Below are 27,719 nucleotides of genomic sequence, written 5' to 3'. Positions count from 1 at the left end.
GTAAGATGTGAGTAGAAATGTTTACAATAGATTTATCACTGGTTACATTTTCAGATTTTGGCTGGAGTGCCCATTGAATAACTAAACATTTTCTAACTGCTGTGGTATAAGAGGAATAAAACACTTTCTATAATGGCACACCTTTTTGTGTTTTATTCCTTAAATAGTGAGTGAATGTAGTGGTTTAGGTGTGGATTTCCTGTCACTGTGCAGCTTTCCTGGAACAAGCTGCAGGTTAATACGTTAATTATTCAAGGCCTAATATAACAGGGCTGTTAGTTCATAATCCCTATTAATAATGACTGACTTTCATAATGACTTTAATAAAGTATTTGATTTTTTGCATACTTAGGTGGTCTTAGATTGATTGAACTGATGTGGAGTGAAGATGGTATGTGTGTGTGTGTGTGTGTGTGTGTGTGTATGTGTGTGTGTGTGCAAGCCAGTGTGGGATGTGTGCCAGTGTGAGATGAGCAGCATCACACAGTGTAATGAGGAGACAGTCGGGGTCAGCGATGCTCACCTCTGCTTTCCTCACCTGCTGCCATTACTGCTTATCTGCTCTGTAGCTTCCTCGAGATCTGACAAGTTATGGCTCTGACCCACACTCACCTGCGAAACGCCATGCTGGAAAAGCTTCTGTTTGCCCCTGCCACTTATGTGTTTAATTTCATATTGTCCAAGCTGTGTAAGGGATTTGTTTAAGCGATTGCTTACATGATCTCAGATACTCAGGCATGAAGTTTAGCCTTCAGCGTCTTCTTTTGTAGAGCATTATTTCTTCCAAGTTCTGATTAGAAAGTTGCTGATGATGGAGGAGATGGTTATACTTGATTAAACGATTTACTGTGATGTATGTGATTAGCAAATGACCCTGGATTGATCTGAGGTAGTAGAAATAGAATAGAAAGTATTTTTGAATGCTGGTGTCGTTAATGATTAGTGGGCATTAATGATTAATGAGCATGTGTGTTGCAAGCATTTAAATCTATATTTATGTTTAATGAGTGTACAAAGTGCTGTACTGTGTACACTCTGTGTATATGTAATATTTAAATCATTAAAAAAAACATAATGGGGTATGCTGTTATAGGAAAGTAATCCATGAAGGGCGGTGAAGTTGATTTATTTTCTAATAACAACATCTCCCGAAGTGTTTCATTCCCCTTATAACACAACAATCTGCCAAAGATTACATTTTTTTTATTATTAATTAAAGAATGAGCCATTATACTTTTTATCTGTTTATATTTACAAATAATGTTGTGGAATGTCTGTCAAACTTGCTAGCAAATATTGTGCACAGTGGTGTACGACAAAAACACTATCACAGCACACATAGCACACATAATGTGTATTAGAGTACTTAGTTTTGTTGAGGTTTTGCTAACAGCAAACGTGCAGTGCCACAATGTTTTATAAAAGGAAAAGCAAGAAAAATTAAACTGTTGGTTAAAAAAGTTGTTACCGTAAGTAACGACGCAGTTGGTCAGTGTTGTAAAACTTTTAACAATATCTTTAATACTGTCAAAAACATGTGCTGTTGTAATTTATTCCCCCGAGCTCCACTGCTCTCGTACATTCCTATGCGTCCGTGGTCATACACACATTATTGGCACAGTCAGCAGCGGTACGATGCAGGGCAGATCAATTACAGGCTTGTTAATTTAAATTGACTACTAAATTATCATATGCGCTTCTGTTACTTACACAGCCCTTAGTGTCCCTCTCCCTTAGATACCAATTATCTGTCTCTTTAAATATAGAGCTAGATGTCACATGCCTCTTGTAATCTGACATGAGTAATTTAAGCCAAGTAACCTTGATAAGCTCCAATGATAAGCCTCAAACCATTCTCTGTAACGAAGCGAGCTGGGTCTGAAGAGCATCTGAGGGAAATCAAATCAACACCCCTCATTAATGTTTAAACTCCTCGCTGAGCATATAATAGAGCTAGGATCCTTAATACAAATGTAGCACACTGCTTTCACTTGCTTGTGGATACACAGTGTAATGATCGCCGTATGATGACATCATGTGTGCTCCCTCTCTCTCTCGTGCACCTTGCCGTGTGTGCGGATGTGTCGTACCACCGCTATATATTATAAGTGTAATATTTGATCTTTCATTCATTGACAACGGAATAATCTGGCAACCCTATGTGAGTATATAGTAACCTGCTGAAATAATTGAGGGACAGCATTATCTCTTCGAGTCCAGTCGAGTTATGTCCACTTTTGTTCCGTGAGAATCTATAACCTGATTCTTATAACAGCCAGAGCTTGATTGGATGTCCAATGCCTTGGCTGGAGTCGTAATTATTTGGAACAGTATTGTTGCTGAGGATGCAATGCTTTGGGAACTTAATAATAGAGCATTGGGCTGTCATGTCTTCTTACAGTGGGCATGCATCCGGACTCACTCCATATTGTAGTATACAATAAAGACTTCAGTTTAAGTGTGATTTTTTTTTTTCAAAAAGACAGTGGCATGTTTTCCAAATGTACCGCTGTGTTCCCTAAATAATGGCCTCCACAGTCATGAGGCAGCATAAGAACATGGGTTATCTTACCTTCACTTATATCTGTCCAAGCAAAGCAATCCTTTAATTCTGTTCAATGCATAAGGATTTCCGCGAGATACGGTTAAAAATGTAAGCTCAGTCTCACAGCCAGCATTTACTGCTTTGACTAAGTTATTTTATGTTCGTGAGATTGCAAAGACCTCATTTGTATAATTCCATCTAGCTGCAATGTGACTCGACAGGCAGCTTATGTGAAGTGCTAGCGTTAGAGAACAAGTACAGATAGATATGCATGCACTTTAAATAAAAAAGAGTATGTGATAGCATGATAATGTAGAAAAGTGAAAAAGGCTAGGCAGTTGTAAATGAGACGAAGTATTTCCCAGCATATGTGTAGTTTGAAGGTGACTGTAAGAATGCCATCGAAACAAGCTGTTTTCATCTATTTTGGAGAAGACCCTAAGGGGTTGGCTGTGGGACTTTTTAGGTCTGGAAGTGAGACTGGAATGGGAAAATGCCTCCAGGATACATCCAGCCTTCTGGACTGAAATGGAGCCCTTGAATTATGGAGCTGTGAATGAGAAGTATAGGAAGTGTTCTTCCTATAAAATAAATATGAGCAGGTAGGGCTGTGAAGAATGATGGGCTTTGTATTCTAGTCAGCTTGTTTAGAGTCTCATGGGTTTTCCTCTATATTTCTCCCCAAGTTCACTTCCCCATTTTATTTCATTTTATTATTTTTTTCCCCGAATGCACTTCACGGTGGTGTGACGAACCTAAGTGCTGTAACTACAGTGCATACATTTAATGCTGCTGCTGCTCTACACATATTGGCTATGACTCTACAGTTGCACAATTTTTACTAGGTGGATTAATTAGCATGCGCAGATGAATCAGGATCATGTATAAATCCATTATATAATTTTCTTGCTGTCACACTGGAGCGTTTACTTGCCTGGTGGGCTTGCTAAAAAATGTATGATTTGTCTGGCCTGTTTATTTATTGAGCAAGATGAACAGTGATCCAAGATGCAGTCACTCAGCTAGTGTATGTTAGGAGGGAAAAAAACCCAGGTTCGGGTGATGGGCACGGTGGAGGTTCTCAGACATCAGTTGTCCAGTTGTCCACACCACCCTGTCTTTGATTATTTTCCTAAAACAGCACTCCATGTTGTGTATTATTCCTTACATATGTGCTGCTGTTGTTGCATTGCTTAGTCTGTAATTCCTATTCCCACAGCATGCTGTTGTTGTGTCCTGCTAGAATGCTGCTAAATACTTTTGGTATGTTTTTCTACTGATAATATATTCTTTACTTATAATAAGTCTGTGTTGATTCTCTGATGTCACATTTGAAAGATGAGTGTGAGAGAAATACACTGGAGCTAATGATTGTGTGCGGTAAGAGACTGATTGATTTCATCGCAATCCAGCAATCTGGTCCTCTGCAAGACAGCAAGACAGGCCTCCTGCTCAGACAGATGTTTATCTGTGAAAGATATCTAAATTCCACCTGAAAGACATCTAAATTCCACCTGTTGTTTTGCTCGACACAGCTTAATAAGCGTACCGTCGTTGTTATATCAGCTAATGTCTTTGCCAATACTACGGAGAGCCTCGGCTGATTAATGCTGCCCACATCAATAATGTCTCGGTCTTGTACATGTGTGTTTTAGTCATAGCCTATTGGTCTTCCTTGCACTATATTTTATTCTGGGAACTACCTTGTACCAAAGATGTTCACAAGACACTTTTTCAAGTCTGAGTCAAGTCTCAAGTCTCTGAGCTGCAAGTCTGATGTAACAAAATAACACTTTTTATACTCACATATAAAGCAAAAAAAATAATCATGTTTTAGATATCAGGCTAAATAACATATTTCTGTGTTTTTAAAAATGTCATATAAAATACACCCTCACCAGACACTGTGTAACAAAGATATTTAGTGGCAGCAGCAGCACAATATATATTATACAATATAATATTATGCAGATACAGGTGAAGAGCTTCAGTTAATGTTCACAGCAAACATCAGAACGGGGGAAAAATATTATCTCAGTGTCTTTGACCACCCTGTGATTGTTGGCGCCAGATGGACTGATTTGAGTATTTCAGAAACTGATAATCTCCTGGGATTTTTATTCACGACTAGATTTTACACAGAATGGTGAGGGGGGAAAAAACATCCAGTGAGCAACAGTTCTGTGGGTGGAAACGCCTGGTTAATAAGAGAGGTCAGGGGAAAATGGCGACACTGGTTCCAGCTGGCAGAAAGGCTATAGTAGCTCAAATAACCACTGTTTACAACCGTGTTGTGCAGAAAAGCAACTCAGAATACCCAACACACTGAACCTTGAGGTTGATGGGCTACATCGGGTTTCATTTCTGTCACCTAATGACAGGAATGTGAGGCTACAGTGGGCGCAGGTTTACCAAAACTGGACAGTTGAAGATTGGAAATGCATCTCCTGGTCTGATGAATCATTTCTTCTGTGACAAGCAGATGGTAGGGTCAGAATTTGGTGTCAGCAGCATGAATTCATGGACCCAACCTGCAAAGTGTGAACAGTTCAGACTGTTAGTGGTGTAATGGTGTTGAGAATGTTTTCTTGGCATTGTTTGAATGCAACAGCCTATCTCAGTATTGATGTTGACCACATGCGTCTCTTTATGAGCACAATTTACCCATCTTATAATAACTAATTTTGGCATGATAATGCACCAGGTCGCAAAAGTGAACATTTGAACTGAACATGAAAATGACAGTGAGTTCAGTGAATTTCCCAATCTCCAATCACCAGATCTGTATCTAACAGAGCACCTTTGGGATGTGGTGCAGTAAGGGGTTTGCAGCATGAATGTGCAGCTGACCAATCCGCAGCAATTTTGTGATGCAACCATGTCAACATGGACCAGAATCTCAAAGAAATGTTTTCAAAAATGTGGAATCCATGCCATGAAGTGGCTGTTCTGAGAGCAAAAGGGGTCTTGCCCAGTATTAGTATGGTGTTCCTGATGGAGTGGCCAGTGAATGTATATTTTATATTTTGTTAATGTCCTTTATTTTGATGCTGCATTTATCACACATAACACTTAATATTAACACTGAGTCTCTATCTCTGGCTTATATCATTCTGGCTAATTTAGGTTGTAGTGTTTTTGTCCTCTAGCCTGGTCATGTTCCATTTATTCTGTTTCAGCAGAATTCTGAATGCTGGCTTTAAATTTCCAATTAATGATATGTTGTGTCAGCACTGCTTAATCTGGGTGTTGTTAAAATTTCAGCTTTCTGCAATTGTCACGTTGCCAGTTTGTAGCCAGTTTCTTGTTTTTTTTTTGTTTGAAACATCCATTAAGTTATGACTTTAATGTAAAATATTTATAAGTTGCTGCTATTTCTGTGCTGTTTCACTGTGTGCCCACTGAAAGTGGCCTTAGTGCTGAGGCAAATTTCTAATAAGCTTCATACCTCTCATTAATTGTGAAAAAAAAAATTGGTAAGCACTACTTGAACTTTCAAATGACACTGAAGTGAAATTAAGTGCCCTCTTTGATCACGAGAGGTCCCAGTCCATGCAAACCCATAGAGGCATGCTGACCATAATGCTTACGCTCTGGACCGACACTCATTATCAGTTATGAGGTTACACAACCATGTTAACAGTTAAAAAGGGCTCTTCAGTTGCCGTCACGATACCAGCCCCACACCGCTGTGATCTATGGTGCCTAAGAAAAGTGCCCCAGAATCTGGGCATTTTAGCCAACTTTGGAGCTCTATTTCCGGTTAAAAGCATGACTGCTTTGGAGCTCATTATGCTTCAGCTCATTATGTTTCATGATGTGAGTTTCTTCACATCAGAGACTTTGTTTATTCAGTAACATTTATTTATTCATTTTTAAGGTATTGTGAACCTGTTTACAATATTAAACTTCAGAGCAGTTTGTGATTTATTGTTTTATATAGACAAAAATGCACATTGCTTTGCATTGTTTATGATCTGGAAATAAAAAAAAAAAAAAATATTTTCAGTCAAAAATATTCCGAGAATCACATCAGCTCGAAATGGTGCAGCCAGTATCATGAATCGAATCAAATCATGACTGGAGTGTATTGTCACACTTCCAGTGTAGGTTGGGATTTTTCAGATTTTCTTCACAGAAAAAAAAAACAAGCATGGGTGTAGTGTAATAAAAGAGGATGTATAATAAGTCCACATATAGTGATGAGTGTTGCTGCAACTGTACTTCTTTTTCTCTCCCTTATCTCGCTGCACTTTCCGGATGCTCATTATAGAACTGCATCACAGCGATGTCATGTTTACACTCAGATTAAAGAATTATATTAGCAATATTACTCTGAAACCCTTGATAAAACCCATGGAAGAGATGTCACAACGTCATGTTTCTAGATACACATCCCGACTTCAACCAGTCAGTGTTCACCTGAAGGCTGGTTGATGCACAGTGCCACAGATACACATGACATGCTGTTCGTCTGTGTGCTACACTTACCCATAACCCCCTTCTCTGAGTTGCAATGCAAATATGCTTTAACAGCAGAGGTATAACCAGCCTTCATTTTTAAACTCTAAAGCTCTCTGTCTGGTAATAACAGCAAGGAGAATAAACAGCTCAGGATATTACCAGGAGTCTTTTCTACAAGGCCCCTGCAGTGTTTTGATGAATATTTCACCAGCATTAGTGTTGAAGGTTCAAACAAACAAACAAAAAAACATTATTTGAGGTACCCTTCCCTCTCTCTCTCTCTCTTTTTCTTTCTTTCTTTGTATCCCTTTCTGTGCTCAGCTTCTTCACGCATTCATCTCTGGTTCATACGGTAATGACCAAAAAACTGGGACTTAGGCACTGCTTATGAAATCATTGTGTTGATGCTCCCAGATGGGCTGAAGCCATGAAACGGCAAACAGTATCTGAAGTTTGCCCAGGAGTGAATCATTAAATAAAAGACTGCATTATAATATCAGATATAGTCTAGGGGCCCATTGCGCTTCAGTGCAAGCCTCCTGCAGCTGTAAGTGGAGGGCTCGATCTGTTTCTGCCTGTACATCCACTCTAGAACACCACCAGGGAAGGATGCTTGTTGCCCAGGTTTCTGCATTTTAAAAAGCATGGAGAGATCTCCGAATGAAGTTTGGTGCTTCATTGTCTGTTGGCTGTGATTCGTTATGGAGGTAAAAGTAGGGCAGAGGAGGGAGCTTGTGAATGCGAGCTGCTGTTTCGGCAGATATACAATGTTCCCAGATGGAGCTCAGTGCAGGCTCACTACAAGAGCTATGATTTCCTCCACCTGCTACAGAGAGAATAGGCACATTGAGGACAGTCTTTGCAAAGCCGCAAGCATGTTTGAGCGTATCATCCATCGACCACCCTCGCATGCTGTAAGTCACTAGCAGAGAGTGGCCAGACTGAGAGCTTTCCACTTGGGAGTTCCCACCAGACAGCCAAATGTGAAATCAGGAGACTTTTCCTCCAATGTTTTCACCAGTGATCACTTCAGAAGAGAGGAGAAGAGCAAGATAAATTGGCTTCAGGCCTCCCAGCCTTCTGTTTGCTTCCCTCCTCTTCCCCAGTTCTGCTTGATTGGAAAAAGCCATCAGTGCTGAAATGGCTTGCAGTGAGGCTTCAGTAGCCACTCCAGTTGATCCCAGGCCCAGGAGATCACGACTACAGAAAGTCATTTTCTTACAATTGCTGTGAAAATAACTTCATCTGGAATCAACTCAGGAGCGTATTTGTTTGCAGTGTGTGGCGCATTTGGTTCTGAAAGTGCTTTTGGTCTTTTGTTCACAGCACAGAGATGGGAAGATGCAAATGAGAGACAGACATTAATAATTTGATCTCCCGTGGAGTTCAGATGTGTAATAATTCAACCGAGCTCCATGGTAAATCACGGCTGTCAAATTAATGGCTGCAAGAAAGTGTTGACATAATGAAAGCTTGTTGCAGCCCATGTGTCAGTTAAAAATCTATGAAATACATGACTAAGCTGGCAAAAATCCAGGAATTCAAAGTTACCTAGTTATCTGAACAGCTCTTGAGAGGATTTTGAGTAGCAGTAGCAATTAACAGATTTTAGAACACACAAGTACAGACCTCTTTTTGTGTGTAGACTTAGTGTGTAATTTGAATAGCTTCAGCAAAATGCTCCTGTGATCATGAGATTATTCCAGATCATCAGCTTGTCATTACTTCTCAAGGATCATTGTATAAAAAAAAAAAAAAAGCATTTTGTGTTTATCTTGTCTCCTGCAGGTAGTTTGTCCGTGCTGCTGCCCAGAGGTGAGGCGAGGCAGGGGGAGCTGCTGAGCGGATGCCTGTAGCGGCGGGCGCCGCGTGCCCTCGACAATGAGCCGGCTGATGCTGGGCCGCACTCTGGAGCGGGTCTGCAAGGCTGTGCTGCTGCTCTGCCTCGTGCACTTCCTCATCATGATGATCCTCTACTTTGATGTCTACAGCCAGCGCTTTGACATCTTCAGCCGTTTCAACAATGGCCGCGGCGCCAACGCTTCACGCTGGCCGCACCATTCTTTCTACAATTACTCCAGCGCCAGGCCCAATGCCACCTTCGCCAGCTATGTTCCCGCCTCAGAACAGCTACCACCCAGCGGCAAGCCTGAGCTCAACCGCACACACCCAACCCCCAAGCCTATTCCTCCTTGCCCAGAGGTACCACCTGGACTGGGTAGGTGCTTGAACTTTTTAGTGAGATGAAGGTTGTGTCTGTTTTCTTCTGCTATATTGCTATCGATAATAAGCTAAAGGCTAACAGTGGTTCTCATAACATGTAATTAATAAATACGAGTTTCCAAGAAAAACAATTTAATACATGCATCAACACTGCAGTGCTGTACATCATCTGATTTTGTATTCTTTAAAAATGATCATTTATAAGCAGATACTGTTATGTACTAAAGCTGTGATACAAGATTGCATTTCTCCAGTTCTTAGCACTATTTTGTGGCAAATGCTTTGGAGTGTTTCGTGAGTCTGTTTAGTCAGCTCTGTTGTTTTGTATCACTAGAATGGGACAGTGAGCTAATGTCTCAGGAAAGGCCTGGGGCCTCACAGTAACTAAATAAATAATACAAACTGTTCATAGGGATGATAATGGCAGCTCTGGGAATGTCATATGCACCAGTCTGTAATTATTGGCAGCTTAAGGGGAGAGTTTAAAATGAAGTTAAGAAGCGTATCAGGTAATAAGACCAGGGGCCTTTTTAATGACAAAAAAAAATCCATCATAACTACAGTGTGATGAGCCAATCAAACAGCTCGTTATGTTAGGGAATATGAGAACAAACAGCAAGGATGGCGGATATCTTAATGTCTGGAAACTCTTAATTAGCGCCCATTGAACAGGAGATATGACAGAAGCATATTGTGTGTGTGTGTGTGTGTGTGTGTGTGTGAGAATGAGACCCAGAGCTGCTGGCCTGCCTCTCCAAAGTGCTGTGGATTCTCTGTAGGTTCTAATTAGTCTAAAAGCTGCCTTGCTTTCTATACGGAGAGGGGAATCAAGAAGCAATTTGGTCAGCATTCTACTCCGTATGATCCATTTCAGCTGAGATGCTGAGCCTCTTCTGTCTCCCACTGGAATATCACAAACTCTGGTGGCTGAATGCTGAACCTTCTCAGGGAATCTGGGGGCACGCACCCAATAGGAAAATTTGACCGCTTTAACAGGATCAGTCTGGGTTCCTGTAAAGTGAATAGTAAAAGACTAGATACACATTTGGTCAATCATTACACAGTCCAATAATTAAAACACTTGAAATATCAACTTGGTCTGAGTTCACTCAACAAACATTTAGGAATAAATAAGTGTGAACATTTCATTTAAAGCCAAAATTGAAATGGATTTAGAAGCAAATGCATTACTATTATCTAGCCTGCTTTGCCCAGTCAATAGCTGCATTATAATTATAATTATAATCTATTACTTATCAGGTATCTTGCTTGCTGAAGCTAAGTGCATGCTAGAGTAATAAAAAGTGCATTCTTAAAAAACAGCATTGATTCTGCAGTGTTTTCACTCATGCACCCATTTCATAATAGAGATCACCACTATGCCCATTTTGTTATGTCCATGCACGATAGACTTTGTACCACATGACCTCAAGCACCTGTAGTGCGATGAGTTTACAGAAGAAGAATGGAAGAAATTATGGGCCTCATTTATCAAGCTGGATACAAACGGACTTAGGCCAGAATTGTTCGTATGAGCGTTTACACAAAAAATTTGGTATTCATGAAAATCCTGTAAACTCGGAAAACCTTTCATATCCTACTCCTGAGTGCAAATTCACATGTAAGAAGAATAACTAATGTAAATCTTGATTGATCAGCTTCGAAATGTATAATTTGGGATGAGTTACTGCATTATTATATATGGATTACACTGTCAAGTTCAAATCATTTATTTGAACAATTGACTGACAAGAAGTTAATTGACTGGGTGCGGACCATTCCCTCATTACTTCAAGACAAATGAAGCAGATAAAAGGTCTGGAGTTGATATCAGGTATTGAATTGGCATTTGGCAGCTGTTCGACTGGAGCTACCGATATGTATAAGTCCAAGGAGATCTCAATGCAAGTGAAGGAGGCCATCATTAGGCTGAAAAAACAACATAAATGTATAAGAGAGTGAAAAACCGTAGGTGTGGCCAAATCAACGGTTGGGTACATTCTTAAAAAGAAAGAAAGCACTGGTGAGCTCAACAACATCGAAAGGCCTGGAAGACCACGGAAGACAACTAAAGTGGATGATCTCAGAATCCTTTCCTTGGTGAAGAAAAACCCCTTCACAACATCAAAAGAAGTCAAGAATACTCTGGAGAATCTACAATGAAGAGACGCCTTCATGAATGTAAATACAGAGGCTTTACAACAAGGTGCAAACCACTGGTAACATTCAAGAACAGGAAAGCCAGATTAGACTTTGCCAGAAAACATCTAAAAAGCCTCCCGTGTTCTGGAATAAGATTCTTTGGACTGACAAAATCAAGATTAACTTGTACAAGAATGATGGGAAGAGAAAAATATGGTGAAAGAAAGGAACAGCTCATGATCCAAAGTATACCACATCATGTGTCAAACATGGTGGAGGCAGTGTTATGGCATGGGCATGTATGGCTGCCAATGGAATGGGCTCACTGGTGTTTATTGATGACGTGACTGCTTGTGTTTATTGATGATGTGACTGTAGCAAGATGAATTCTGAGGTGTATAGGGCTATACTCTCTGCTCACATTCAGCCAAATGCTACAAAACTGATAGGATGCCGCTTCACAGTGCAGGTGGATAATGACCCTAAACATACTGCGAAAGCAACTCAAGACTTTTTGAAGGCAAAGAAATCGAATATTCTTCAATGGCCAAGTCAGTCACCTGATCTCAACCCCATAGGGCATGCTTTTCACTTACTGAAGACAAGCCTGAAGGCAGAAAGACCCACAAACAAGCAGCAACTGAAGGTCTGGCAAAGCATCTCCAGGGAGGAAACTCAGACTTTGACTTTTGAGAACATGGACTCCAGACTTCAGGCATTCAATGACTGCAAAGGATTTTCATCCAAGTATTAAAATTATGGTCATATTTACAATTGTCAAATTGTCCAAATATTTTTGAGCCCCTGAAAATGGAGGTGCTTTGTTGAAAATGGCTGTAATTCCTCTTAAAATAAAGCTAAAAGTCTACAATTCTGTCACATCTTGATTGTTTTATTTCAAATCCATTGTGGTGGTGTATAAAGGCAAAAATCACAAAAATTCTGTGATTGTCCAAATACTTCTGGACCTGACTGTGTGTATATATATATATATATATATATATATATATATATATATATATATATATATATATATATATATATATATATTAGGCAGGAAAAGAACAACCATTTTAAGACAAGGCTAGTTGTTCAGTTAAGATGTCGGAGGATGGTCTGGTCTGCACAGAAGGTAGCTGTAAGCTGAAGCGGATGATGCCCTTATCAGGAAACGAATAATTAAAGAGTGGTATGGTTTTTTTTAGAGGATGAATGCTGGCTTATGAGTCGGTTGCGTTTCAGTTTAAAAAAGCTTTGTCATGGTTTAGCCTCCCCCAGTACCAGAGAAACTCTGTTGATTAGCAGTAATACTTTTTTTAAAACTCAGTTTTGAGTCAGACCATTTTATTTTGACCTTATATTGCACATGATGGATGAAACCGAATTCACCTCCGTTATTTCTCTTAATATTTTGCCCTTTTCAGGTGCTGTGGCTCTGCTGGATACACTGCTAAATAATATTTTTTATTCAAGGAGACATAAGCCAAAAGTACTTCAACTTCTGCCAAAAGAGAATTTTTTCTTTTTTTTGCCCATTTTGTCTTTCTGCTCTGTGAACTTGGCCTTTTATGGCCTTTTATGGCCTTTTATGAACTTTTGTAAATCCGGCCTAAAATTATTTTTCGGTTTGGCTTACGCAGACATTTACACACAGATGTGTACTCAAAGTTGTGATGAATGAGGCCCGATGTTGGAAAGCTGTGAGTGAATTTTAAAAAGACCAAAATACCTGCTTGTAGTGAAAAGGAACAAATGTTTTCCTAAACAATGTTTTAATATTATGTAATGAATATTATACTCCTAGTTACTAAACAAACAGTGAATGAATGAATGAATGAATGAATCAATAGAGCAAGTGAGTCATGGGTACGTGTGTCGTTTCATTCAAAACCTGCCAGCCAGGTATTACACATAGAGTGTTTATCAAGACTGAGTTTTGCCCACAGAAACAATGACTAACTATTAAACCAGCCATTAATATTGCTGCTTTCCTTTTAAATATTATTGGAGGATGCACTGTGCTCTTGTCACCCTTATTATAACATTAATAAAGTTATGTACTAAATGACAACTCAATTGTTTTTGCTGTGCGTTAGACCAATAATGAAAAACTAACATCTGAGAATTGTGATAGGAAACATCTGAGAATTGTGATAGGAAAAAAATTTATGCAGCTCTGAATCGTATATAAACAACTTTTGAACTCCTAAAATTGCTGCAGCATTCATATTACAAAAAAACAAGTTCTGTATTTTTTTGTCTTTCTTGCAAATGTGCCATTTTGTAGTGGAGCACTCTGCGCAACAGGGAGCAACCGACGTTCGCAAATTGCACAATCACCTGGAGATAGAGAGTGTCTGATGCCCAAGCTGTCTCGTAAACACATACAATAAATAACTGAATGGAAGCTGACAAGGAAAAGCAGTTCAAGTTGTCCGTGTGATCATTTGTGCAGAAAAACTGAACAAAAGGAAGACAACAAATCATGGAAGAGTGAATGATTGTGGAGACACCAGCAGTAAACCCTGTTTTGTAAAGGGAAGTAAAGCTTATTCAGACGTTTGCACATTCCTGTTTTGAAATGATGAAATCAACAAGATGTTAAATGCAAGTTAAGTTTTACAGATATTCCTTTATATTCTTTTGCATTATTGCAAATCCCTGGCATTTTCTTATTTGTCTTTCATGCTTTGGTAGTGTCTTTGTGTCTGTGCTTATTCCAGTTCTGAGTCATGTTTTGTAACTGTTGGTAGTATTATAACTGAACACAACTCTTAACGTGAATGCTCACAGCAGACTGCTTGAGAGTTTGAGTCTCCTGAATATGCCTTAAATGTCTTAACATAAATGCGTTGACTGTAGACACCTGAATGATTCAAATAACTTAAATAAAGGACGTCACTGGGGATGCAAACTTTTGAGCTTCGTATTAAATTTTTAGATTTAGTTGCTGTTATATTTAGATAATTTTTTAATAGATTTTTAGATTTTACACTTAACTGGATATTGTGCAGAGAGTCAGACATGTCATTTATTTTGATAAAAGGAATATTATGGCTGCTGAGTGGTGCAACAGAAAAGTGTTTTCGCTATCGCCGGAGGGTCGCGAGTTCAAATCCCGACAATGCTACAGCCATTTGTTGAGTCTGTGAGTGGGAGGGATGACATACTGTGTCTCTCCTGTCAGTCAAAGTGACACTAGTCAATCGTGGGTGTCTGTGAGCTCATGTATGCAGAAGAGGGCAGACAGCTCTTTCCTCCCAGTGTGTTACTCTGCCCTATGATGCAGCAGGAGCAGCAGTTTGAAAAGCTGTGGTTGGTTGGCTTTACATGTCTCGAAGGCAGCACATGTTAGCCTTCCCCCTTTTTGATTGGTAGATGTCATATGATAGGGGAGAGCTGGGACTTGTCTCTGTATGCTTTTGCTGTGTGCTTTTTAAAAATAAAAAGTCCTCTATATTACATCTGTCAGACATAACCATTTGTGTTGTCTCTGACAGAAGGTTTAATTGACAGGTGGAGTATTTAATTTCAGTGGAAAATTACACCTGATTACACCATATTAAATATGCTTTCCCCCCTCTCCTAGTGCTTAACTGAATATCCATTCATTAACCCTAATGGATATCCAAATAATAAAATTAGGCAGAAGGACCATCCCTAGTATGAGTGTGTGCACATATGGGGATGAGGTTTGTTGGTATCTGGGATTAGATGCAATGAGCAGAGTGATGAAAAGCGACAGTGCTACGGGGAACACAGTTTATTTTTTTCTCAGCACTGTGAAATTGTGACAGCAGAAGCTAAACTGTGGAAGTCAGTGCCAGTTTTACCCATTAGGATCTGATGGTAGTAATTTGCAGCCATTTTTGCTATCAATGTTCTCAGGTTTCATACTTTGGTATGAACCTTCATATATATGGAAAAAAAAAAAGCAAACTCAAGTTTTATTGATTTAAATGGATAATGATCACACCAAATGATCACAAATCTGTAAAGCTTCAAGAACAAAAACGGATGACTGCCTATGACTACTGCCTATGGAAGATACTGAAGGAAGTTGTAAGGGTTAATGCATTAATGATAAATATTGCCGGTGGCGTGATTTTTATTTTTTTTGCAATTGTTGTTATTCCCATCTGCTATCCCTCAGCATGAAATAAGCAAAGACAAGAATGGCACTAATACCTATTATGGTGGGAAAAAGCTATCCAGTGAATATGACAGATCAGCTGCAGCTGTGGTTATGCAACCGGAACCCGGACCTCAGCCACAGGGAGAACTGCCTCTCGCTGAGCAATGCATGTCATCAGTGGGGGTAAAAATAATCATTAGTTACAATGTCATTGGGCTGCATTTTCCTGGCTGTAATGAGGCAACCTATTGTAACAAATGCACTGTATCACCATTTGATATGCCTGCGAGCAGCGAGCCTTTGCCACCCGTACACTTCTAATGAGTTTTCACTAGGGCTCTTGAGCTGTTGAGTTGTGCTGTGTCATACGACCCTTATGTATTAGATTTCCTCTCTCTCCCTTTCCTCATGCTTTAACTCCTGAACTTATACGCACAAATAATTGAACAGGCCTTGTAGAAATTTTAAGATCTGTTAGTAGTTTAATGCATTATGCATTTTGCAATAAGAGCTACGCATTTTAACATTGCAGCATGCTGCTATGAGTTATCACTCAAAAACATGCCAAAAAGAGTCTTCTCTTTCCCCAATAAATACAGCAGATGAGCCGAATGACATATGAATCTAGAATGACTGACAGTTGTGAAGGGGTTTTGAACTCTCCAATATTAACTGACATCAACTGAGTGTGCATACAGTCAGGTCCATAAATATTCGGACATTGACAAAGTTACTTCAGCTGTCTACTACAGTGTACTGGATTATGGATATTGGGTATGTACATCCTAATCTGGTGAATGGTGTAGGATTTACTGCACTTTTTATATGTGATCCCTTCTTTTTAAGATCTCATTTCAGTGTGGCATTTGTGTTTGGAATCTGTTGCTGTTAACTCTGAATATAAAGTCTAAAGAGCAAGCTGAACGTGTTGGTGAGCTCAGGAACACCAAAAGGCCGAACGACCGTGGAAAACAACTATGGTGGATTACAGAAGAATTGTTTTCCTGGTGAAGGAAATCTCCTTCACAGAGCAGGGACAATCTCCAGGAGGTAGGCGTAGCTGTGTCAAAGTCACCAATCATGAGAAGACTTCACCAAAGTAAATACAGATGGTTTACCACAAGATGTAAAACATTGGTAAGCTTTAAAATCAGGAAAACCAGATTAGAGTTTGCCAAAAACATCTAAAAAAAATACCTGCACAGTTTTTCTATGGACAAATGAGACAAAGATCAAACTTGCACTAGAATGATGGAGAGAGAAGAGTATGGAATGGAGAAGGGAAGGAACTGCTCATGATCCGAAGCATCAGATCTGATCACCTCATATTATTGCATGGCCATGTATATCTGCCAATGTATTTATTGATGATGTGATTTGTGATTGTGTTACTCCCAACCGCCCCAAATGCAGGACTACAGTTTCTCTTTCTGCTTAATGTCAGGAGCTACGAGGAATTATTTGGTAGCTACAGTGAAACTACATAATGAAGGTGTGTAGTACTGTGAGTGAGAAACATAAGTGGGATTTAGGGGGTTAAAGCTTATAGCTACAGCACTCAAACCCATGATTACTTTAATTTTGTTCCAAAACCAAGGATATTTTTAATTAACAAGCAAAAAGCGAAGAGTTTCCTGGATCTTAAAGAAGGAAAGAGTGGATAGACAGATGTAGAAAGTCCCAGCATTTCAGGGCCATGACACTTCACTATAATCCATCAAACAGGGCACACCAGCAAACATCATTTTTTTGGCTCTCTGTGGCTCTCATCTTTCTCTCTGCTAATGGAAGCGGGACTGTGAAGATGCTATGAGGAAGAGGGATGCACTTCAGTCCAGTCTTTCTGAAGAGCAAAAGGAAGCTGTTCACGAGAGTAAAATCCGTGATTCCGCTCCCTGTTGGTTGGACGAATCAGCACTACGAGAGGTACAGTATGTCGTGACTGCGTAGAAAGTTGGATTTTGGCTGCTAAGACAAGACGAGTGAGTCCGTGGCAAAAGCTTAGGGGAATGCCAGATGGCTTTGACTAGAACGCTGCCAAACATTTTGGAATATGATCTTAATTAGGACACAAACACATAAAGCAAAAATTGCTTTACCAAAAAAAAAAAAGTCCGAAATTGAAGGCTGCACAAATATTAGAAAGTTAACCAACTTTTCATTTACTGACAGCAAGGGTGCTTTCATACCTATGGTGTCAGGTGCAGAAGTATCAAATTTTTTTCTTTCATTTAATCCATGCTTACTTGAGTGTGCACCAAACAGCTGAACCTGGGTCTGGAGAAAATCTGGGCCCTTGGTTCTCATCCAAGCGAACCCTGGATCAGTTTATTACTGGTGAGAACAGGTTCATGATGGTCCACACAGAATGGATGTGAAATGAATTACGTGCTTCTCACCGTAGTCAAGTTTCATATTTTGACATTTGTCTTTTTGGCTCTACTAACTTTTCGAATGCACTGGTGGAAGCTGCTGCTACCTGATTTGCATTTCTGCTCGGTTTTTGTTAGATTCGCAACAGTCTGTGCACAGATGCAGAGGATATGACAGTACATGACACTTTTGTTCATGCGGAAAGATAAAGAACATCTTTTCCAGCAGAACATGTATTTATTTCTAAAGTGCTTATAGATCAATGCACATGAAATTGTTTTCTTTTAAATTGCTATATCAGATCTATTGGAGTACTAAAAATAAACCCAGCTATAAAGAGTTCACATAACCTTCCTGCTGGTGAGGTTAGAAAGTGATTCCGTTCTCTATCTGACTTTGACCTTAAACAGCTTTATATGAAACAACACACTGCCTATATACACCTGCGTAATGCTATTACTTTCAGTAAAACAAAATTGCAAAACACAAATTACTGGACCATCCGTTCCTGAAACTGTGTTAACAGTTGATTTTACTTATAGCAAGTTTTGTGGGACTTTTGAAAAGAATATATTTTGCAGCATTGTTTTTGCAGACAGAAGCACCTCTAACTCGTCTTCACCGAAATAAATTCCACTCAGTCTACTTGTTTATTCAGATCTTGGATAACTGTAGTAAAAGGCTATCCTTTTATTCGCTCACTGACATATTAATTGTTGTGTGTTCCTTGTAAATACAGCACATGAGGGTCAATTGGGGAGTCATACGCATATGACATGTAAATAAATGACTAGTGGGCGGGCAATTTTATGCACGCAGCTGAAGCTGATTCATCATTTGCGCACATTTTGATGTCATAGAGGAGTCTCAAGGATCAGCTGCAGATTTGTTCATAGATCATTCTGAGTGCTCAAAATCTGTGGTCGTTTATATCCAGCTTTGATAAATGTGGGCAGATGAAACCAAAAAAATCAGACTCTGTACAGACTTTGTGTGGAAACATCCCAAGTGTGATGAACAGGATCCATAAGTAATTTTTTATGTCTCTGCAAGTATGTCCTGATCAGAGACTCCCTCTATGTAATAGCAATGTGCTACTCTGGCAGGTGCTGTGTGTGGGTGGTGCCTTGCCTTTTCTCCTTGTTTTTTTGTAAACCCCATTATCTCCCCAGTTTTAGTCACTGGCAGCTCCCACCCACCCATCTCCTCTATCGCGTGACAGCTACCAAACAGGGAGATTGAAGGGGAACACATACTTCCTCCCAAACACATGAATCCACCTACAACATCTTTTCAAACTGCTGCTCACACCATCTCATAGGGCAGTTAAACACACTCAGAGGAAAGCTCTAATGGCCCCCTTCAACATACAAGCTCACAGATGCCTATGATTGGCTAGTGTCACTCTGATTGACAGGAGAGAGAGTACTCCCACCCGAAGAGCAAGGCCAGTTTTGAGCTCTTGGCTCTGTCATTGTCGGAAGGCAAACTCATGATGTCTGCTTTTCCAGGGAGCCGAGATATTGCCAATCTTCACACTATGATGAGTGTGACAGCGGCCCCCTCCTTGATCTCCTGCTGGCCTCCACTGAAACAGCAGCTAAACATCATCAAGCATCCAGAACAATGATACTTATCTTTGTCACTGTTCCACGCGATACACTTGATTAGCAGGCTAAGAGAGCGAGTACAGATTTTGTGTTTGGCCATGCGGCAGCAAATCTCAGACAGTCAGGAGACTTGCACTTGGCACAGTGAGGCGAGATTGATCATTTCCTCTGGGACGATGCCATTATTCTCCTTCTGAGAGAAAAGTTGGAGGAGCTCATTTCAGTGAGGGTGCTTAAGACTGTGTCAGGAGCAGGAGAGCGAGAAGGAAAAAAATTGGGTTGATTCTGTTTGATGATGCTTTAAAAGTACTTAGATTTTTTTAATTGAAACTAAGCGATGGAATAATTCAAGCCAAATGACGGCAGGTGTACCTGCTTACTATGTAAAGGCTACACTCTTTGTATACACTCGTACTAGCAGCATTTTTTTTTCACCTCAGGTCACTCTGCGTTGATTGCTAGTGGGCGTGTGTGCTGTGGTTTCACTTGTTGTGCCTGGCTCGTGTACTTCAGGCACATAAACTGCATAGGTAGCCACAGAACATATACAAAACCACCCTTAAGTGGTGTGCTTAGGTTTCTATTTTCAGTTGATTAAAACGTTATTAGAGTGCACTAATTGAAACATAATAATACAGTGTTTGCATAGTGTTCGTCTGATCGTTCAGATTCTTAGCAGCATATAATGAAACAAAAGCTGTGCATGTATCCAAATTAAAACATGGCAAATTAAACACTAGCTCTCTGGCCAAGCTTTCTCTGAGGTGATTCTCAAGTGGGTGTGCCTGAAACGCAGGATTTTTTTTTTTTTATTTCAAATTGTGCTGTCAAATTCACACAACACACTGTGCCTCATATGTGTTTTGGAATCCTGCATTCTCCACTATACTGAGCAGATTTTCGTATCTGCAGCTTGGAACTTACCGATCAGCCATAACATTATGACCACTGACAGGTGAAGTGAATAATATTGATTATCTCGTTACAATAGCACCTGTCAAGGATTGAGATATATTAGGCAGCAAGTGACCAGTCGTTTCTCAAAGTTGATGTGTTGGAAACAGGAAAAATGGGCAAGTGTAAGGAGAGACTTTGACAACGGCCAAATTGTGATGGCTATATGACTGGGTCAGAGCATCTTTAAAACAGCAGGTCTTGTGAGGTGTTCCCAGTATGCAGTGGTTAGTGCCTACCAAAAGTGGTCCGAGGAAGGATAACCGGTGAACTAGCGACAGGGTCATGGGCGCCCAAGGCTCACTGATGCGCGTGGGGAGAGAAGGCTAGCCTGTATGGTCTGATCCCACAGAAGAGCTATTGTAGCACAAATTGCTGAAATGTTAAAGCTGGCTATGATAGAAAGGTGTCAGAACACACAGTGCATTGCAGCTTGCTGTGTATGGAGCTGTGTAGCCACAGACCTGTCAGAGTGGCCATGCTGACCCCTGTCCACTGCCAAAAGTGCCTATAATGGACAGGTGAGCATCAGAACTGTGCCACGGAGCAATGGAAGAAGGTGGCCTGGTCCGATAAATCACGTTTTCTTTTACATCATGTGGAAGGCCGGGTGCCTGTCCATCGGAAGAGATGGCACCAGCATGCACTATGGGAAGAACGTAAGCTGGCGGAGGCAGTGTGATGCTCTGGGCAATGTTCTGCTGGGAAACTTTGAGTCCTGGCATTCATGTGGATGCTATTTTGACACATACCGCCTACCTAAACATTGTTGCAGATCAGGTACACCCCTTCCTGGCAACGGTATTCCCTAATGGAAGTGACCTCTTTCGGCAGGATAATGCTCCCTGCAACACTGTAAAATTGCTCAAGAATGGTTCGAGGAACATGACAGAGAGTACAAGGTGTTGATTTGGCCTCCAAATTCCCCAGATCTCAATCCAATCGAACATCTGTGGGGTCCGATCCATGGAGGCCCCACATCGCAATTTACAGGACTTAAAGGATCTGCTGCCACTGTCTTTATGCCAGATACCACAACACACTTTCAGGGATCTAGTGGAGTCCATGCCTCGATGGGTCAGGGCTGTTTTGGCAGCAAAAGGGGGACCTACACAATATCAGGCAGGTGGTCATAATGTTATGTCTGATCGGTGTAATGCTGCAGTGATTTCTTTAACCTGGATTGAATCGCTGAGAAAAGGCTGCCTGAATTTCGCAGAGAGATGTGCATGTTTGTGCAGATGTTGCTTCATGTTTTTGTTTAGTTCTATAGAAAGACCATCAGCATTGTATCTCACTGGGAAACCAAAGTGGTCCCATACACAAAAACTTCAAGATTTCAGGGCATTTAACAGTTCCTGCTTGTTGCTGATGGACGACATTGCTGTTTTTCCCCAGGCTACTATGGTAATATATTAGTATGCTAGCATATTAGCTCATGAACAGTGTGCTTAGGAGAAGCTCCCCCACAGGGCCTCTCCTGATTCAAGATAAAGAGCTCCTTTTTCAGAGCGGGAGTGTGAGCTTAATTGAGTTTACATGTTTATTATACCTCGCATAATGTAATGACGAATAGCCAACTGTATTATGCAGTCTGTTGAATGTATTTTCAATAGGCAGATTTATTGAATCGAGAGCCTTGTATTGAACAATGATATGATACACCGTATTGTTATACCCCTGTCCTAAGTATACACTTAAAGTCCGTAAACAGCACTGCGATTAGCATTGGATGGTTAAGAAGCTGTGATTGGAAACGAATATCTGGAACTAAAAAACATAGATAATGTGACATAGTTGAGGGGTTGGAGGGGGGTTCTTTGGCACATTGCATCAGTTGGTAGCACCTAAAGAGGGTTTGCTTGGAATCCTCTCAGTGGTGTTCTACATAGAACTTTCAATTTTTTTTTTTAAATTATTGAGGGTACCCCTGGTGTAATAGATCCTGATTAGCATGATATATTTTACTTTGCTCTTCTACTACTAGTACTACTACTACTACTTTGCTCTTCGACTACTAGTTTAGTCATATTTGCATTGAACCTTGTTGCTTGTACCTAACCTTTCTTTGTTGCAGATGGAAATATTCAAAAATATGCAAGACAAAGAGTCTGGCATTTTTTGTGCCACATTTGGGATCACGTTCAGGAGTCCATACTTTTTTGATTCTTCAGTTAACATTTAATTACATACAGGGTTGTCATCTGGTCCAGTTTGGTTTCAATCACTGTTTGGAAAAAAGAAATCCTTGGCTGTTGCTACTTGTCCACCTGTATGTTTGGCCTCATTGAATGGGAATTAATGACTGCACAAGAAACCCTCCGGCACATCTGTGAAGTAAAGGCCCTAGAGGCTTTGGGTCGCATGTGAATAACATGATAATGGTGATGAAATTGGTTGCTTATTGCCCTTCAAACCACCAACCAGTGCAGAATTGGCTAACACATGCCTTTTCAGTACAGCTGGAGCTTCAGTTGATGAAACATACAAAATAACTTTAATGAAGACAGCAAAGAGCTCTCATAGGAACTGTAACTGTGTTTAAATAAGGATGCTTCCTGTGGGGCCACACTTTCTTGCAAGATTGTCTTGTCTTGATGACCTGTCTGCCTTCCTGTGTGCTCAGTGGGTTCACTCCACCACCACCCCATGGTTAATGGGTTTGCAGGATTAATATTGTCATGTGGGAGCAGCGTAGCTGCTGCAAGATTATGGACACATAATCAATGAATGCCAAACATGACAAGGTAGACGAAGAAAGAAAATTGCTCTGGTTCCTGAGTTTGCACAGGTGGCTATTAGGATGTCCATGCATTAACTAGCCTGAACAGCAAATTCCTCTAAATGATGAATGACAAAACAGGAGCATGTTATTGGCAGCTGGAAGGGAAGTACAAAATATCATTTTTTGGCTAAATGAGCTGTGAAGGAAGATGGAAATGTGGCTATACATATAAGCATGTAGTTGCAGCAGTCACTATACAGTAAGTATTTGGGCACTATTGTTTTTATTTAATATACTTCCAGCATACATTTCCAGATTCAGATTCAAATTTAAATACACACATTGTCTTTTGGGTCTGAACATATAAATGTGAAAAAAGTATGTGTGTTTGTAAGCATTAAGAAAAGAGATATGTTTGAAAAATGAATTGCATGTGGGAAAAGTTATTCAGAAACCCCAAATTACCAATATCCTTTGTTGCAAAACTGTGGTTGGCAATTACAGCTTCCAAGATGTCAACGGTAAGAAGTACTTCTCTTTTCACAACATTGTGGTTCAATTTTGGTTCATTCCTTTAGCCAAATCATCTTCATTTCCCCAAGGTTATAAGGGTCCCTCTGATGGACTTGATTCAAAATTTCAAAATCCTCCATAGATTTTCAATAGAATTTAAATCAGGGGGTTGGCTAGCCCATGCAAGGCCTTTTTGGGTTTGGCTGTATGTTTGGGATTGTTGTAATGTTGAAGCGTCTGTCTTCTCCCCATATTTCTTCATTAAATTCTCCCATAATATATCCTGTTAAATTGCTCCATTCATGTTTCCCTTGATAAAGTGTAATGCCCCAGTACCATTTATGGAGATGCAGCCCCATATCATGATGAGTGCCTCTCTACTTCATTGTGGTACAGTGTTTTTAGGATCATGTGCACAACCCTTCTTTCTCCAAACATGACAAGCTGAATTATTGCCAAAGAGCAATATTTTTGTGCGATATAGGAAGGGAGATCATTGTGGTGTAATACATTGCTTTGTGTAACTGCTGTACCTGCTACCTTCAATTCATCCTGCAACTTTTTTGAGTAAATGCTGAGTTCTCTCTTACCTTCTTTATTCTTAGTCTAAGACCATGTTGTAATCATTGAAAATTTGTGTTAATCTAACAATATGAGTGTTACCCACATTAATTTGTCAGAAGGTCATAATTAATATTATTTGTCTGCAAAATAACCCAAAGGAACAAAATCAAGGTTTTGATTTGTTATTTTGTGTTGTATTTTGTGTTAATAAATCTGCTATGGTTACAGTGATTTTTAAGTGTGTACGTACGTGATAAAAATGTGTTGTTCAAGAGAAGTATTGTCTCTAATGCGTCCTCTCCAAGCTGTTGTGTACACATGAAATAAAAATATATATTTAAGATTAATAGATTAGTCTTTCATAATTATTTAATACTGCCCATGAATGGTATTGTGTATTGGCCAAAACATGTATGTCAGGATAAATTTTTCAGACTGTGGCACATTATTTGATATCGCACAAGAAGAACGGAATGAATGTGGAACTGAGACATGGCTCTAGCTGCACTGAATACAGATGTCCTCAGTTTTGGTATTAACAGTGTTTGTTGTGTTTTACTCAATTCTGAATGCTTCCCAGGATGTGTGGTGGACAATGATCCAACAATCTGAAACCTTTGTATACAGTAAGATTAACTTCATTGCTATGTAATATGGCTATGCATATTAATAATTCATAGCTTCATAGCTCTATTTCAGCCAAATATGCACATTACTAATGTCACAGTTAGAATTATTACCTTAAAGCCCCTCAGCGTAAAGAGATGTAAAATGTCATAACCGAACCCCGATTAAAAAGCCTAGTGAACTGTGTGGATCAACCGAAAAAGACAGATCATTTCACATCCTGAGGTGTGATATCATGTTCTGTCTTCATTATAGCACATTAATAAAGGGTTTGATAGTGCGAGTCGTGCCCCCAGCAGCCTGTCAGAATAAAGGCTAAGAAAATCCGGGGTCATGACTGTGATGTGTCTCTTTCGGATAAGGACACTGAAGCGGATCATGTTTTAACAGCAACACTAAAAAAAAAAAAATACTCTCAGGCTTTTTACTGCTTTCAGGAAAGAGAAGCATTAGAGCTTTTCTTCATTAAATGCATTCTCTAGTGAATGTGTGTTTTTATTGGTGGTTTATAATGGATCTTCTTTTTACTCTGACTTGAAAAACAAGATCGCTTTTGACATTAGCAAAGATATTTCAGAAATTATGGATTGCTTCTGTTTGTGCGCTCTGAAGTGCACAAGCACGGTAGATGATACGCTGGTCAGCCTTTTTTTCAGAAACAGTGAGGCAAAATCACAGGTCACTCTAGGTCACTGAAGGACATTGACTTATCGACTTATCGACTCTTTTCCTAGTGTGTGTTTGTATCAGGTGAGAGGCAGATGAGGCCACACGCCTAGCTGCCGCCTCACTCCTGGATTTTTTTTCTGGAAAGAAAATAAATGTCTCACATGATCTAGAAAGATGAGTCATTTTTAAGCCTTCAGGAGTAATAGTATATCCATGGACCTTTTTCAGGGTGTTGGAAAACACCTGCGTATTGATTCAGTGATTCAGGCGAGTATTGTCTTCCTTGCATTTCTTTAAGGCTGACTAGATATCTAGAAAATTAGATGTTTGGTAAAAATAACAGAGCCATTACTGAGAATACAGAGAGTGCTAGGAGTGACCTTGACCTCAGTAAGCGTTGTCTTTGCGAGCATTACATTACAAAAATGGCATTCGGTGCACTTCAGCTAAAGAGCCATAGAATTACAGAGACACACTAATAGAAATGGATGCTGTCTTGTATCCTTGATAGACACACAAGTAATAGTGAGTAGTTAGACTGTTGGTCTGTTGGAGGAGCTTTGTGCTGTAAGCTTTTACTGCAATTGGAAAAGGTTCTGTATGAGCCTCAGGCTTCTCGACTACAGATCCAGATTTGTAGAGAAGGTATTGGAATGGCTTTTGCATGGCATGCTTTTATTATGTCTAGAGGAAGTAGTAGTGGAATGGAGAGAAGCTAAGATTGGAAAATGTAAGGTTACATCTACTTTGGTGCCACAGAACTGCACGTACTGTATACACATAAGTACATTAGTCTGATGGTCAGAGAACTCAGCTCAGATCCACATTGGTTGGGATCCTAGCTGTTGGCTGCTGCTGTTGTCTGTTAACCCTAAGCTGTCATATGCTGGCTGATGCTGTGCTTGAGTTAATTTGAATTGCTTTAGGCGAAAGCATCAGCGAAATGTAAATATAATGTCTGTCTCAAGGGCGTGCATTTAATACTGTTTTCAATATGACTTTATGCCTTTAAGCGAAGGACAGCTTAATGAGTGCGAGACATTTCTCAAGTTCTCAACTGTTGGAAAGTTTTTTTTGTGCAACCTATGCAAATAAGTAGGAAATCCACACAGATTCTAATATTCGACCAAAATAACACGTTCTCCAGAATGATCGTCAATGCCTGTGGTTAGGTCCTTATATCTCTCTGTGGGCGTCCCACTTCATTTTATGTTCCAATTAATTTACTGTATCATGATGCCCTTAAAACAGTGTTGTAAACCACATGATTGCTGGCAGTTGTTTGTCCTCAATCATTTTGATAGGTGGTGCCAGCATCTGACTGGAAGGAAGTAGATAAAGGAGATCAAAACTATTCAGTTTCTCTCAATTACAGTACACATTTGGAGGACATTGACGTTGATTTATGACGTTTAATCACAAAGCCATGAGGCAGTGTATCAAAGTTGGATGATTCGTTTTTGTCTTGCAAATTTGCGACTATTTGTCTTTGTTTATTCTCTGTGTTTACTTGAAAGAGAGCGGTCTTTGTGTTTCGTTCCATCAGCCCTAAGCTCAGATAGCTTTGTGTTGGCAGCGCTGTGAAATTGCCAGAGCTGGTTATTTTCAGCCACGGACGAGCAGCTGTAGGTAATTTGGTTCAGGCAGAGTAGTGAAAGGTATTCACTAGTTTCTGACCTGATCATAAATCATGAGGACTTCAGATACAGTGGCATGATTCAGGTGAAGGCCATGCTTGGTTTGCTCACTCAAGACATATAGGGCAGTGTTTAAAATTAGTTACACTTGCTGTTTTGGTTGGTAATGCTGAAATGATGGCAGCAGTGAAAATCTCATACTTATTACCATAAATTCTGTCAAATAGCAGTGACACTTCTCTCATATTCTGTTGCATAGACGCTGCAGTAATTGCCATCATAGAGCTCAGACACTGCCATAATTGCATCATGTTTCACAGTGGAACAGCACTGCAGGCACAAATAGGAAATTTGATTGACTTAAGTCAATAAATCAATTATCTGTGTGTTTTTCATTATTTCAAGAAGTGTACTCAGTAGACGACTTGCCTTAAAGCTACAAAAAGGGATTTTTAAAGCCAGTTCAATGTCAAGATTGTAATAAACCCTGTACATGCTAATTCTATTTCCCTACTGTGAGCCAGGACAGTTTTTCACC

At 39.9% G+C, this 27,719-nt stretch overlaps 1 protein-coding gene across 1 annotated transcript in view; it reads left to right on the top strand.

Moving 5' to 3' along the window:
• b4galt2 (UDP-Gal:betaGlcNAc beta 1,4- galactosyltransferase, polypeptide 2) overlaps positions 1-27,719 on the top strand; it is a 137,387-nt gene that overhangs the window by 12,737 nt on the left and 96,931 nt on the right. Inside the window, exon 2 of the mRNA XM_026937068.3 lies at positions 8,798-9,227. Coding sequence (XP_026792869.1) covers positions 8,891-9,227 — 337 coding nt within the window. The 5' untranslated portion in view covers positions 8,798-8,890. The remainder of the gene's footprint in view (positions 1-8,797; positions 9,228-27,719) is intronic.

This window comes from Pangasianodon hypophthalmus, chromosome 4, assembly GCF_027358585.1.
Source record: "Pangasianodon hypophthalmus isolate fPanHyp1 chromosome 4, fPanHyp1.pri, whole genome shotgun sequence".
NCBI lineage: Eukaryota > Metazoa > Chordata > Actinopteri > Siluriformes > Pangasiidae > Pangasianodon > Pangasianodon hypophthalmus.
This window is presented reverse-complemented; position numbering and strand designations above follow the sequence as displayed.